The sequence below is a fragment of the Grammomys surdaster genome, unplaced genomic scaffold, assembly GCF_004785775.1.
Source record: "Grammomys surdaster isolate TR1022 unplaced genomic scaffold, NIH_TR_1.0 126028, whole genome shotgun sequence".
Taxonomy (NCBI): domain Eukaryota; kingdom Metazoa; phylum Chordata; class Mammalia; order Rodentia; family Muridae; genus Grammomys; species Grammomys surdaster.
The window spans coordinates 3647259-3660933 of record NW_021620841.1 but is presented as its reverse complement, the minus strand read 5'-3'; the positions used below and the strand labels follow the sequence as shown (position 1 = coordinate 3660933).

General features: G+C 41.9%; 2 protein-coding genes across 2 annotated transcripts; both read left to right on the top strand.

Annotated features, from left to right (window-relative positions):
* Positions 1-473: 473 nt before the first annotated feature.
* Myf6 (myogenic factor 6) lies at positions 474-2299 on the top strand. The gene is made up of 3 exons (XM_028754603.1): positions 474-1005; positions 1317-1407; positions 1671-2299. Exons 1-3 carry the CDS (start codon positions 487-489, stop codon positions 1787-1789), a joined length of 729 nt encoding a protein of 242 aa, XP_028610436.1. The 5' UTR covers positions 474-486; the 3' UTR covers positions 1790-2299.
* A 6757-nt stretch (positions 2300-9056) lies between these two features.
* Myf5 (myogenic factor 5) lies at positions 9057-12326 on the top strand. Its single transcript, XM_028754553.1, has 3 exons — positions 9057-9762; positions 10552-10627; positions 11086-12326. The coding sequence occupies exons 1-3, from the start codon at positions 9262-9264 to the stop codon at positions 11274-11276; spliced, it is 768 nt and encodes a 255-aa protein (XP_028610386.1). The 5' UTR covers positions 9057-9261; the 3' UTR covers positions 11277-12326.
* Positions 12327-13675: the final 1349 nt, after the last annotated feature.

Here is a 13675-nt window from a genome sequence, read left to right as displayed (position 1 = left end):
GAGGCTATTTTAGAGCAATGGCTATTGCCTATGAAATCTCTCATCATGAGTCTATACTTAGAATTCAGTTGAACTCCGGAGGGAGGGGAGCAGGGCAGTGTTAATCCCCAGTTGTTTTTGAAGTTGCCTGGTTAGCAGGTTAGTGTCTAAACTGTCCAAAATGGAAGCACCGAATGCTTTCAGTGCTGAGACTCTCTGTGTGTATTTTCTTTTAACCTGTTTGTCTTATAGACTGTCGCATTCACTCTCAGAGGCGACACGTCTCCGTTTTCTTTCAAACTAGATGTTCTCGGGAGCGCTAGCTGTAATCACTTTGGGATACTGATGCTCCATGACAGCTAGAAGTTGGATTGAGTTTCAGTAGCTACTATATATAAAGCTGGGTCGACTTATGTCACCGCACTAATTAAATGCCATCTGGGTGGCTCCTCTGGGTTTTTGAGTCCATCACCCAGTTCAGATCAGTCAGAGGCCAAGGAGGAGAACATGATGATGGACCTTTTTGAAACTGGCTCCTATTTCTTCTACTTAGATGGAGAAAATGTGACTCTCCAGCCATTAGAAGTGGCAGAGGGCTCTCCTTTGTATCCAGGGAGTGATGGTACCCTATCCCCTTGCCAGGACCAAATGCCCCAGGAAGCCGGGAGCGACAGCAGTGGAGAGGAACATGTTCTGGCTCCCCCAGGCCTGCAGCCTCCCCACTGCCCAGGCCAGTGTCTGATCTGGGCTTGCAAGACTTGCAAGAGAAAATCTGCCCCCACAGATCGTCGGAAAGCAGCTACCCTGCGCGAAAGGAGGAGGCTAAAGAAAATCAACGAAGCCTTCGAGGCACTGAAGCGTCGGACTGTGGCCAACCCCAACCAGAGGCTGCCCAAGGTGGAGATACTGAGGAGCGCCATCAGCTACATTGAACGTCTGCAGGACCTGCTGCACCGGCTGGATCAGCAAGAGAAAATGCAGGAGCTGGGGGTGGACCCCTACAGCTACAAACCCAAGCAAGAAATTGTAAGCCCAGATGCTACCAGGACAGGGAAAAGTAAAAGGCCTATTAAACGTCTTCCTGAGACCATAACCTCCACCTGCTTGGTGCCTACCCCCTTTCTTGCCCGGCCCTTGCCCTCTCTAATGAACCCCCAGTGACCCTGGAAGACTGAGACCCTACTCTAAGCAGGAAATGCGGTCTGGCCCAAGGAAGCAGAGGAGACACCCCCCACCCCCAAGCCTCCTCCTCCCACCCCTCACTTCCCTCCCCACCTCCTCCCCCACCCCCCAGTATTTGTTTCTTTCCTAATCTGTTGCTTTGGTTTTCCTTCCAGCTCGAGGGTGCGGATTTCCTGCGCACCTGCAGCCCCCAGTGGCCAAGTGTTTCGGATCATTCCAGGGGCCTCGTGATAACTGCAAAGGAAGGTAACGTAAAAGAAAGGGCACTAGGCTGTACTCAGCACAGCACAGGGGTGCTCTGGCCGAGCACAGAGAGCTCAAAGCGAGCTCAGAGATGCAGAGCCAAAGCCCGGCGGTTTGTTGTTGTTGTTGTTGTTGTTGTTGTTGTTGTTGTTGTTGTTTCTCTCTCTCTCTCAGGGATGCAGTCCTCCCGCGTGGCCTAGCTGGCCTTCTGTGGGACACACTGCGGGATGCTACATGCGCGGTCTATGTTTGTTTTCTGTGATCAGGAGGAGCAAGCGTGGATGCGTCAGCCTCCAGCAGTCTTCAGCGCCTTTCTTCCATCGTGGATAGTATTTCCTCGGAGGAACGCAAACTACCCAGCGTGGAGGAGGTGGTGGAGAAGTAACTCAGCCAGCATTTGGAACATTCTTCACTCAGCATGAAAACCCCTTTCTGCCTAATCATTTAGATTAGGGCTCACAGACTCCAGAGTTTCTGAAAGGCAAGAGACTTAGTAGAAACTTCAAGTGAAAGTCCTTCGATTTGGGGGCTTTTATTATGATAAATAGCATTAGTTTATTTTGATAATTAGCATTATATAGGAACTGCTAGTGGTTTAGCTCTAGAACCTTAATTTTGATTTTAGTTTGGCTGGTTTTTATAACAGATTAACTTTTACTATGATCACGTGACCCTTTCCTGTCAGTTGCAAACGAAGTTCATTCCTGTCTAAATGAAAGTGGGAACGCTCAGTCCTAATAGTATTTAAGGTACTTTTGTAAATAGTCTTAGTACTTTCGTTTTTATGTACACCTAAAGGATATATTTTAAATGTGGAATTAAGCATTGTATATAAGATGTGTGACGATCCTGATATTGTAATATTAAAATATTAATATGTTTCTACATGTACAAAGGTGGCCTTAATTTGATTTAACTGGAAAGACCATAAGGGCATGGGTACGAAACTAAAGAATAGCCATATTTTAACTTAGATACTACATATGACCACTTATTTGGACCTCTTCTTTCAGCCAAATTTATAGGGAGGAATATGAGTTTTGGGGCCGTAGTCTCAATTAAACTGGGCACTTTAATATTCCACATAGATTCCCTCACTTGTCATTAGTAGGGGGGAGTATTCAGAAAGTGTCTCTTCTCGCCTTTCTGTGGCTTTTTCTTTCCCACACTGTTCTATGGTTGGTGAGCTGAGCGGGATTTACTTCCTCTAAAATTTAATTTTAAATATACGAAAATCAAATTTCCCAAAAAGAATTCTTTGTTCATTTCCTTAAAATATATTTCCAATTAATTTGGCCCAATTTACCTATTTTTTTGCTCCTTGGTGTTCCAGACTGTTTTGAAGTGTAGATCTAAAGTATCCAGGACCTACACTGGCCTGGCAGCCAATTTTCTTGAACTAGACTAGCCCCCAGCAGACTTAAATATCTTGAAGTGCTCTTTGGTTTGAGTTTATTTTCCAAACAGAAAGATAAAAGAGAAGTGCAATCTGTCTCTTGAAGAAGAGTGGACGTCCTTTTTGGGGGGGGTGGGGGAGGGCTGCTTCAATAGATAGAAGGGTTAAATGCTTGGTAGCAAAAGACAACAACAACACACATGAAACCTCTTAACTGGACCAAACAGCAAAGCCCCAGAGAGAGCCGGAAGCCCCAGGAGCTCTACTCCATGAAGATTTTACAACGTGTGCCGCTTCTGTTTTTCCTGTAACCTCAGGGGGAAAAAAAACGACCACCAAGAAACACAGTGGGAAGGAAAGCAGGGTAAAGCACGTTGGGTCTGCTAAACTGTGCCTTCGGTCTACGGTTATGACCGATACCTTCGCCATCACCCCTTACTGTCTACTGTTTCACCCTTTACTCTACTGCCACTCTGTAGCTCTCACGTAAAAGTCAAACGGAACCAAACACTTGCCAGCCGGGATCTGTGTCCTTACCCTCCCTGTGTTGAGTAACACAGAAGTTCCAGGGAGCACCACAGGACACTGCACCGTGCAGACAGGCAGTTCTATTTATTTTGCAACCCTTTAAAAACCCCTTCTTGGAGCTAGCACATGTTGAGAATCCCTTATTCAAAATATACAGGATTGGAAATATTTTCATCTTCAAGATTTTTTCTGAGTTTGGGATATTTATGTAAATGTTGAGGTTCAAGCTCTCTAACCCAGAAATCCAACCAAAACCTGAAAGTTTCTGAGCGTGAATTGTCAGCGGGAGTGGGGGTGGGTGGGTCTTGGAGCCGTTTAGATTTGGTGTACTGTGGTTGTGTCTGCCTTTCCTATAACTAATTTATTTTCTGATCATACGAAAAAGTCTGCATTCTTCTAAAATACTTCAAAACCTCAGAGTGTTTGGTTGAGGATACTGATATTGACATGTAATTCCTTTTTTAAAATGTTTGGAGAGAAGTAGGTGGCTCTGTGGTCCAGGAAACTACTAAGTCTCTTTGAGGCTGCTTTACCTAAACTAAATCCGGACTGCTACTATACAACCTGAGCTGATCCTCTCCCGGGTTAATTCTGATTTCTTGTTTATAAAACAATAGGAGAGAGGCAAAGCCCTTTCTCATGGGCTTGTGAAAATTCACAGATAGCACATGCTACGTGTTGAATCAAAAAGACGCAAACTGACACCAAGATCAATTCCTTTTATTTTTATATTAGTAAATCTCAACTGACCATCAAAAGGTATGTCACCTCAAACCGTAGTTTCTTGTCCTTGCTGATTCCAGCCAGGGAGAGTAATCACACTGAGCAAGATGATAAGCCATCCTTGATCTTGTATTAATGCAATGCAACTACCATCAGTGAGAACTGCATTTATTACTTCTATTTTCAAGGATCCTTTGAGTGAGTAAAAACATATCTCCATCTGGTGAGTAAGTCAGGACTCAAAGTTAGGGAAAATTATCAATGGCCATGTCCCCCTGCTACTTTGCATCCAGAAAGAGACTCCATGGCAAAGATAAGAATATCTACAGTCCATAGAATTATTTGGCTCTCTTTGACAATTGTTCCTGCAAACCTCTTTCTCAAAGCACAGCGAGCCGGTAAACTCCAAATTACAGCATGACTTTCAAAACTAAATGCCAGCGCATTCCCTAGTCAAATTACCCTACCAAAATATAAGTAATTCAATCTGGGTGGTCTCCATCTTTACTAATTGTACATATTCTATATCTCTGAATATCTTTTGTCATCCAAAGGATTTGCCCAAACATGTGCTTCTATACCATTATTTTCAAAGACTGGATTCTCTGTGTGATTGGTATGTCATAACTGATCAAGTAAATATATTCATCTTAGATTATTTATAAGAAGGTTTACAGTTGAACTACTCTGCATCTGAATACTTTTATCAATGTCTGGTCTTCAGTCTTTGCAAACCAATCCTCTCTATCTTCCTTAGCTATGTAACTTGAGAAATTGTTTGGAGTGAGGTTGCCTATGAAGGACTCTTCATTAAATAGAGAAAATATTTTCCAAAGAGTTCGTGTGACCTTCGGTGCTACAGCTGATATGTTAGGATTGCCAATGAAACTCTAGGTGTGTTTGTGATTAAACTGTTTTTGTTTGATATTAATGACGATAATCTTTAACCAAGGTCAAAGCCAAAATAAACAAGACTATGGAAGCAGAAAATTAAAGACATAATAACTTTGTAAAGATAAAGATTTTGGGATTGAAATCAAATCTCTTCTCAGAGATTCATATAATGTCAAATGTTTTATAATGAGTGGTTTGCTGTTATGCTATTACTGAAATAATTCATAGATATCAAATATCAATAAGCTCTCTAAAGCTAACTTTCATCATCATAGCAGAGCTACAAACATGGGGGAAATTTGTTTATATCAAATGATCTCAATTCTCTGTCAACTCTTTTAAGAGTTCTTTTTTATTATTATTTTTTGAGGACAGAAATTTGGGGGCTCCTAACGACTACTAGGAGGGGCAGTAAAAAATCAGGATGACCATAGTCACTTTTAAAATTATAAAGACATCCCTCTACCATTTATAGTTTTCCTTAGGAAACATTTAACCAATTTTCTTCATTTGGAGACCCTTCTCATATCACCACATATAGATTTTAAAAGCACTTAATTTTAAACATTATATTGTCTAATTGTCTGATCGTGAGTAAACACACAATAACATTATATTTCCTTCCACAGAATCTACCATTTACTTCCACACACTAATTTAATCTCTCAAAGATGATTCTTGGTCCTGGCGGATTGTGTCTGCAGAAGGAAGTTTTTGCAAGCCTAGTTCAGAGTAATTCTGTAGGATGAAACATCCCTGCTATATACAGCAAAAAAGGTAGTGTGGAAGAGACGGGCTACTTCTCTTCTCTCAAGGCTGCTAAATGTCCTTACATGGTCCTTTGATCTCTCCTGGGAGTCTTCGAATTCAAGCAGAGGCCAATGTCTTCCTCAGCTGTCTGGTTCACAAATTCTTCTCACTGCTCTGGCAGGTACTAATGTGTTTACATAGGTGTGCCCAGCTTTCAGAGATGACAACAATTTAAAATTGTTTAGCACATTGGGAAGTCCTCTACAACACGTAGAACCATAGTTCTGCAGGTAGGGGTAGAAGTGAAGAGAAAGGGTTCCTTCCGGTGTGCATATGGGGGGGGGATATATGTGTGTATGTGTGTTGTTGTATCTGTATATTCACTATATAAACCAAATATATGTTCCTATACTTCCCTTTTTAATTTCTCTGATTTTGTTTTGTCATTTAGTATAAAGTTCACGCAAATCTTGCACTTCCTCTCCTGGTTTGTCCTGAGAAATAAAAAGTGGCTCTTCTCTAAGTGGAGATGGAGCCTTTCTTGTCTCAGGGGCTAGTTTTCTTCCCTTTTTGCAGACTACCTCAGTTTTTTTTTCCCTCCCTCCCTCTTTTGTAGCTGTGGCAATGGCTTAAAAAGTTCTGTCTCATTTTTTATTCTTGTGGTCTGAGACCCGATTTTCAGCACTTGTGTCCCAAAGGACCCTCAACATGGACGCCCTCTTCCCTCAGCCGTGCTCATTAAACGCCAGGCGCTTGTGTTTTCCCTGCGTCTTTAGTTCCACTCAGCCTGCTGCACTCTGGTAAATTTGTTTTGAGATCACCTTACCAAAGACAGCCCTAACCTCTGAGGACTCCTGGTACTGACAGGGGCCCCTGAGTGACAGCGGCTTCTCAGTCCAGAAGCCCAGAGAAAACGCTCCAGTTTGTAAGCTTTTCTGCTTGGCGAGCAGAGGAAGCCCCCCCATCCCACCCTCCAACACTGAGCGAGAATGACTCCATGAAGCAAACGGGATCACTTCTAGGGGCTCTGAGCCATTTCTCAAAACAGGGAAACTACTTCAAATCCTGTGTGGACAAGGGAAAATTGCTCAGCCCTAGAGTTAAAGTCTACCTTAAAACAAACAAACAAACAAAAAAACAAACTTAAATAACAGAATCCTTTCAAGTACCGAGTTACTCTGTGGAAGTAAATGGTGAAGAACAGTACATCAATCGTTCAAGGTAGATTCGAGGCAGTAGCTATTAGGTACACACAACAGTAAGAGGGGGCTTCCTGGGAAGCAGTCAGAAGATTGGCAGCACAGAACTGCTGTCTTCCACTTTCACTAGAAGAACCAATTTGCATCCAAATCACTGCTGTTTTAGTTACCCTCAAATATGTGACAGAGGTAAGGAAGAGGAAGGTGGAGAGAAAAGAAAGGAAGGAGGAAGGGTGGGGAGAGAAGAAAAGGATGGAGAGGAGACAGAAGGAGAGACTCAAAGAGAGGAGGAAGAGGAAGACCATGGTTTTATGTAGTGTAGTTGCTGACTATGGCTTTTGCTTCTCTATGGCTTTTGCTGTGAATTTGAGGGTGAGAATATTTACCTCTCCGAGATAGTATCACATACATTCCTCATGTGCTATATGTTCAATCAGGAGCCTTGTCTTCAGGAGTGTGTGCGTGCGTGCGTGCGTGCGTGCGTGCGTGCGTGCGTGCGTGTGTGTTTAAATCTAGTGTTGTCCCAATACTGTATTCATTTCAAAAGCAGACATTTGTATTTCGGCCCCAATAAGGTACAGTTGGATTTTTCCATTGGCCAGATGATTAAGTAGCCCCACAGTTCGAGACACGGGACCTGATTTTCAGAAGAAATCTGTCTTCAAGATTACAGGTCAAAGTAGAGGGAACAGAGACAGCGACTAGCAAGTGCAGTAACTGAGGCTTTCATGTCCCTAAATACCAGATCTGTCAATCACGGCTGTTTTAGAAAAGTTACTCTGATTCTTCGTCGTCATCACCATCATCATGATAGAAAAGTAAACGCATGCACCACCCCTCCCCACCCACACACAGGCACAGTGAGTAGCATTGGAGTCACAACACTTACTTAATTGGATGACACTCGAAACTGTAAACAGTTCATTTTTACAATGGGCTACAAAAAAATAGGTCCAAAGCCCCAGAGAACTTGTGTTGACCTTAAATAATGGTGTTTCTTGCATATGAGTAACATCTCCCCCTCTTACGTGATCTGAAAGCACGTTACAGTGGAGAAGAAATCGTAAAAGCTGAAGAACAGGTTAATTTTTTTTTTTTATCAGAATGGTAGTTTTCCCTGTTTTGTCTTCAGTCCACCAAAGTTTCAAAGACCTGTCTGCAAATGGCATTTCTGAAAGGCTTTTGTCACCAAAGTGTGTGAAGCCACTCTCTAAGAGGAGTTGGAAATTTTACACTAGCCCAGGATCTCTCTGAGTTGGCAGCTGGGACCCATCTGTAACGGTGTTAGCTGGCCTGAAAGCAGAAAATTAGCGACCCCGAAGCCTGGCTGGCTGTTTAGTCTGTAGAAATGGGTTGGGCGGAGCAGCAGACTCTGGAGAAAAAGAAACCCCATGCTGGAAGGAGAGCTTATTGTGAGAAACTGGACTGCTGCCGGTGCCCATCCTAAGGCGTGGGAATCTCCCTGTGCAGGTATTAGCCTAGGTCTGACCCAGAGGAAGAGACAATTGTGGGGGGGGAGGGGAGGAAGAGGATGGAAGCTTGGAGGAGAGGGATGCGGGAAGGTCACCTGGTCCACCTTGAGGCCATCTTCTTTTCAGGGCAGCAGAAGAAAAGTGTGACCTCTGACAGAGCCAGACGTCGGAAAGGAAGCTCCAGCTAATGTCATGCCCATGAGATGACCATCTCATCAGACCGTCACTCCTTTGGTCTTTATCAAACAGATTTTGAAACATCACATTCATGGATGGTTCACTCCATCCATGAAAATGTCACCTCACTCGTTTACCAACTATTACCAGTATACAAACTGACCCAATCTCTTCAGGTAAAAGTCGTGAAAATGAGAAGCAAGCACCGGAGAATCCAGAAGCTAGGTTCGCTTTAGGTGTCAGATGGAAACACAGGAGTTTAATGTCTTGCTACGATGCTGCGGGTGATCATATTAAAGTGTAATTAATTTTAAGAAGCCAACCTCATCCCCTTCTAGGTTTAGTTTATCCTGAAGACCACTGAGCAAGTTGGGCTGCAGTAAAAGCATTAGTGTCAAAGGGGCCAGTAAACAGCAAATTGTCTCTAGAAGAAAGACAAGAGGCTTGCCCAGACAGCCCCTGTGGGGGTTGTGGTGGGATATGCTAATAATGCCCAGCTACAGGGACCAGCCTCCCTTCCCATCCCCCAGGAATATATAAAGAGCCCTAACCTCAGCCACAGACCGACCCTGGCCAACAGGCGTTTGTCCTTGTTAATTACAGAGAAACAATCCCAAACCCGGGAGCTCCGCCTGGGTTTGCAGGCCCGCAGCAAGCCAGGGACTGGCGTTTCACCCTCTCCGCTGAATCCTGGTATTCCCACCTGCTTCTCTGAAGAATGGACATGACGGACAGCTGCCAGTTCTCACCTTCTGAGTACTTCTATGAAGGCTCCTGTATCCCCTCCCCAGAGGATGAGTTTGGGGACCAGTTTGAGCCGAGAGTGGCAGCCTTCGGGGCACACAAAGCTGAGCTGCAGGGCTCAGACGATGAGGAGCACGTGCGTGCACCTACTGGCCACCACCAGGCTGGTCACTGCCTCCTGTGGGCCTGCAAAGCTTGCAAGAGGAAGTCCACCACCATGGATCGACGCAAGGCTGCCACCATGCGCGAGCGCAGACGCCTGAAGAAGGTCAACCAAGCTTTCGAGACGCTCAAGAGGTGCACCACAACCAACCCTAACCAGAGACTCCCGAAGGTGGAGATCCTCAGGAATGCCATCCGCTACATTGAGAGCCTTCAGGAGCTGCTGAGGGAGCAGGTGGAGAACTATTACAGCCTGCCAGGACAGAGCTGCTCCGAGCCCACCAGCCCCACCTCCAACTGCTCTGATGGAATGGTAAGCTTCAACTCCAGGATCCACTATCTTTTACCATAGTCTCTGTGAAAAGTCCTGGTACCTCTTCTAAACCAGGTATAGTGGGATGTTTGCTTTCAGAGTAGTATTCACAGAAAGATTTAGAAAGAAAGAAAGAAAGAAAGAAAGAAAGAAAGAAAGAAAGAAAGAAAGAAAGAAAGAAAGAAAGAAAGAAAGAAAGAAAGAAAGAAAATCTGTCATATAGGATTTTAGCTTGATTTCCTAGCTGTTTCTAGATGCACATGGATGGTAGTAAAAGGTTGGCATGTTCTTAAGTGACCAATGAAGTGTTTTCTCTGTTATTTCTGCCTTACAGCAGCCACCCAGTGTATATAACTCAGTAAAGAATTAGAAAGTGTCCCCAGCATCATCCTAATTTCTGCTTTGAAGCCGGGATGCTAGGAAATGTTGATACATTGTTTTCAAGAGGACATCTGCTCCAGTGTTGGCAGGTTTTAATGTTTTTGCCCTGGGAAAGTGTTCTCTCCCCGAATTAGTGTGGCTTCTTTCTACCACAATCCATTTTGCATGGTTAACCCAGTACACATTGCTGCGGGATTTCATCGTCTTCTCTTTGCTTCCGTTTTCCTCTTCTCCCAGCACCGAGACTGACCTTGGTGCCCTGGCGATTTGGAGACAGCAGCCCCTTCCTAAATCAGTGCGGCAGAGGGGACTAAGACTATTCAGTTTCCTGAATAGGGATCTTACCCTAGGTCTGTTTGTCTTTTGCCAAGGTTTGAAAACCATATTTCTGTGTGGTTTGTCTTACAGCCTGAATGTAACAGCCCTGTCTGGTCCCGAAAAAACAGCAGCTATGACAGCATCTACTGTCCTGATGTATCAAATGGTAAGAAGTAATAACTTCAGACACAGTTAAAGATCTGTTCAGTCTCATAAGTCAGTCTGCCATGGCAGTCTGTCTTTCCCAGCAGTGTTTGGAAAAGGAATAAAAACGATGGCTGTCATGGGGGAGGCTTTGGACCATTTTCTGCTCCAGATTACCCTGACAGACAGACAGACAAACAGACAGACAGACAAACAGACCCACATACACACATGCACGTGCATGCACCCCCTCAACACACACATACACACTCACTTTTGCTTGAAATATTACCAGAGGTCTTCCACACCTCTACCCTCGGGAATTGCTAGCTATTTACTGCAAATTTTTACATCAGTCTCTCTGTGATCACCTGACCTATGCGGTCAAAGGTGCTGACCTACAGTTTAAAAGGGCACCACAAGCAAGCCTGTCTGCATGAGGATAGTTTTCTTAAAGCACTTTTCTCCTTGTGCTGTTAGCATGTGCTGGAGATAAAAGCTCCGTGTCCAGCTTGGATTGCTTGTCCAGCATAGTGGATCGGATCACATCTGCAGAGCCGTCTGAGTTGGCTCTTCAGGACGCAGCTTCTCTCTCTCCAACTGCCAGCACCACTTCACAGCCTGCAACCCCAGGATCCTCCAGTTCCAGACTTATCTATCACGTATTATGAACTATCTCCTGATGATCAGTCCTGCTAGGGGGTAGTACTACACCTGAGAAACGAAGCCCCGCGTCTGAGCAGAAGATAAGCTGTGCAGAATATATACTTTTCAATTGTAGATACTGTCCTGCCACTTTATAAGAAAATGTATTTAACTGAAAGTCACATTTGCAATAATGACTGCTTCTCTGCCTGTTCTTTTTGTTTTCTGTTTTAGCTTTGGTTTGCTTTAGATGTTTTCCAAAAAAATATTTTTCCAATGGAGGGAATTAAGTGACAGTTGCTTATAGTAATTCTTAACTTATATATTGTAAATATTGCTCATCAAAATAACTTTGGTTTTTAGAGCTCTATTTTGTTTTCTTCAAAAAAACATTTTAATAGCTTGGAATCCATTACAGGGAATAAAAAATATATATTTAACTTTTGCTTCTCTCTTTAAACTTTTGTTAATAATGTATCAAATGAAAATATAACAATTCTGCCTAATCATATATATTTTCATCTTTTCTTATAAGAACTAGTTCTTTCAATGTAAGCAATAAATAATAAATTGTGGATAAAATTGTGTAAATTTCACTATAAATAAAATTGTTAACTGAAATAATTAATTTGTTTCTTGGCCTTTAAAAATAACATCCCTAATGAAATTAGCAAATCATGAACATGAAACACTGATGTATGTGTTAAATATAATTACACAGTTAGCCTTCTAGATAAGTATGAAAATAATTTATGAATTTCTTTTAGACTTGTTGATATCACCTATAAAAATATCACATTTCCATTTTAAACATATTTCAAGAATACCTGGTAAATGAAGCCCCCTTTTCTTTGTTGCTATGCCATACAATGTCAAGTTTTATATAAAAAAGGATAGTAAAAATTTACAGGATAATATTATTTGTTTAAGCAAAAAGCCTAAAAGATATTATCTCATTTTAGTGTACGCAGTACTTTGCCAATCATGAGCCAGGTTTTATTGCCTTCTTGTATATGCCTGAAAATAACTTGATAAATAGATATACTATTATTATCAAAAAATATTTAAAGGAGGTGAATATTTTCCTATTATTAGAAAGCCAGCATAAGAAATCTTCAAAACTATACCTCAAAGTGAAATATATGGTATCGTCCCTCATTTTTGTAGTCTTTTAGAAGTTTCGTTGTCCACATTATGAATGTGTGTATATAAGCACCTATGAGGAGGACAGGTACTTTTTATTATTCCCTTGAATCTCGTCTGAGGAAACTGAGATGAAAATTGGATGATTAAACAGAAAATTAAATTGAGATAATCATTGAGACATTTTTTGGGTAAGTATTCCACCTGTGAGGGATAGAGAGCAGATGTTAATAGAGGCCAAATATAGAACATACTCTCATCCTTTTAAGTTGCTTGTTTCATTTTATTTTTTGGAACAGGTTTTGCTCTTGTAGTCCTTGCTGATCTCAACCTCACAGGCTAGCTGTGAGCCTGCTGTGATGGCTCTAACTGTACCTCTTAACTGCTAATATCACAGTGGGCACCCCAACTCAATCTCTGACTTGACTATTTGTATAAAATGGCTTAAGATTTTGCATGTAAACACTACTCCAGGTTGGCAGTACTCCTGTTCTCCAGGAGGCTTCACTATATCCGATTGGTTGTGTGTGTGCATGCTTGTTCAGGGATAAGGCTCAAAGGCATTTAAGCCATTACATAAAGGAGGGAGAAGGCCTGAATTAAGATCTGATTGTGGCCACTGTCACTAAATTAGCATGGTGATACCATAGTATGGGTGGTTGCTTCTACACAGAAAAAGTCTTTCTTTTCCATGACTAGGGATCATTAGGATCTACATGAAGAGGATCCAAGATAAAGATAAAGATAAAGATTTCTATGTGGTTTAACATAAATTTGACTTATTAACTTGTACTATGCAAATTTCCTCACTCGCTGTTTCTACAGAAAATGGAGAGGTTCATTGTCCTTCCTTATTTTACTAAGAACAAACTTACTCAAACGCTGCTTTTGAGGTCAAGTTTTAAATGTAACCACATCTGTTCCATTAAATTAGTTTCTCTCCTATGGGAGAGCACACCAATTAGTTATCTAATACCGATGGTCAACTGGTAAGCATATATACACAAGTAACATTATATGGACTGAGAAGATTGTATTTATGTGTTTAGGAATATATATTACTATATACAAAAATTATATATATATTTCTCTACATAAAAATGTTTATATATAATTTTTTAAGGGCTATGAATTTGAAAAAGAGAAAGGAGGGAAATATATGGATAGGCTTGGGAATGAAAAAAAAGGATAAAAGTGATATAATTTTATTATAATAGAATATTAAATATTAAAATTAATATTAAGTAAATATATGGCAATAATTTTAAATTTTAATATTAAA

Excerpts from the sequence above, each read along its gene's own strand:
- Myf5 (XM_028754553.1), top strand. The coding sequence starts at position 9,262 with ATGGACATGACGGACAGCTGCCAGTTCTCACCTTCTGAGTACTTCTAT. Across the intron at positions 9,763-10,551 it reads CCAACTGCTCTGATGGAATG|CCTGAATGTAACAGCCCTGT; the intron begins GTAAGCTTCAAC and ends TTTGTCTTACAG. Across the intron at positions 10,628-11,085 it reads CTGTCCTGATGTATCAAATG|CATGTGCTGGAGATAAAAGC; the intron begins GTAAGAAGTAAT and ends TTGTGCTGTTAG.
- Myf6 (XM_028754603.1), top strand. The coding sequence starts at position 487 with ATGATGATGGACCTTTTTGAAACTGGCTCCTATTTCTTCTACTTAGAT. Across the intron at positions 1,006-1,316 it reads ACAAACCCAAGCAAGAAATT|CTCGAGGGTGCGGATTTCCT; the intron begins GTAAGCCCAGAT and ends TTTTCCTTCCAG. Across the intron at positions 1,408-1,670 it reads CGTGATAACTGCAAAGGAAG|GAGGAGCAAGCGTGGATGCG; the intron begins GTAACGTAAAAG and ends TTCTGTGATCAG.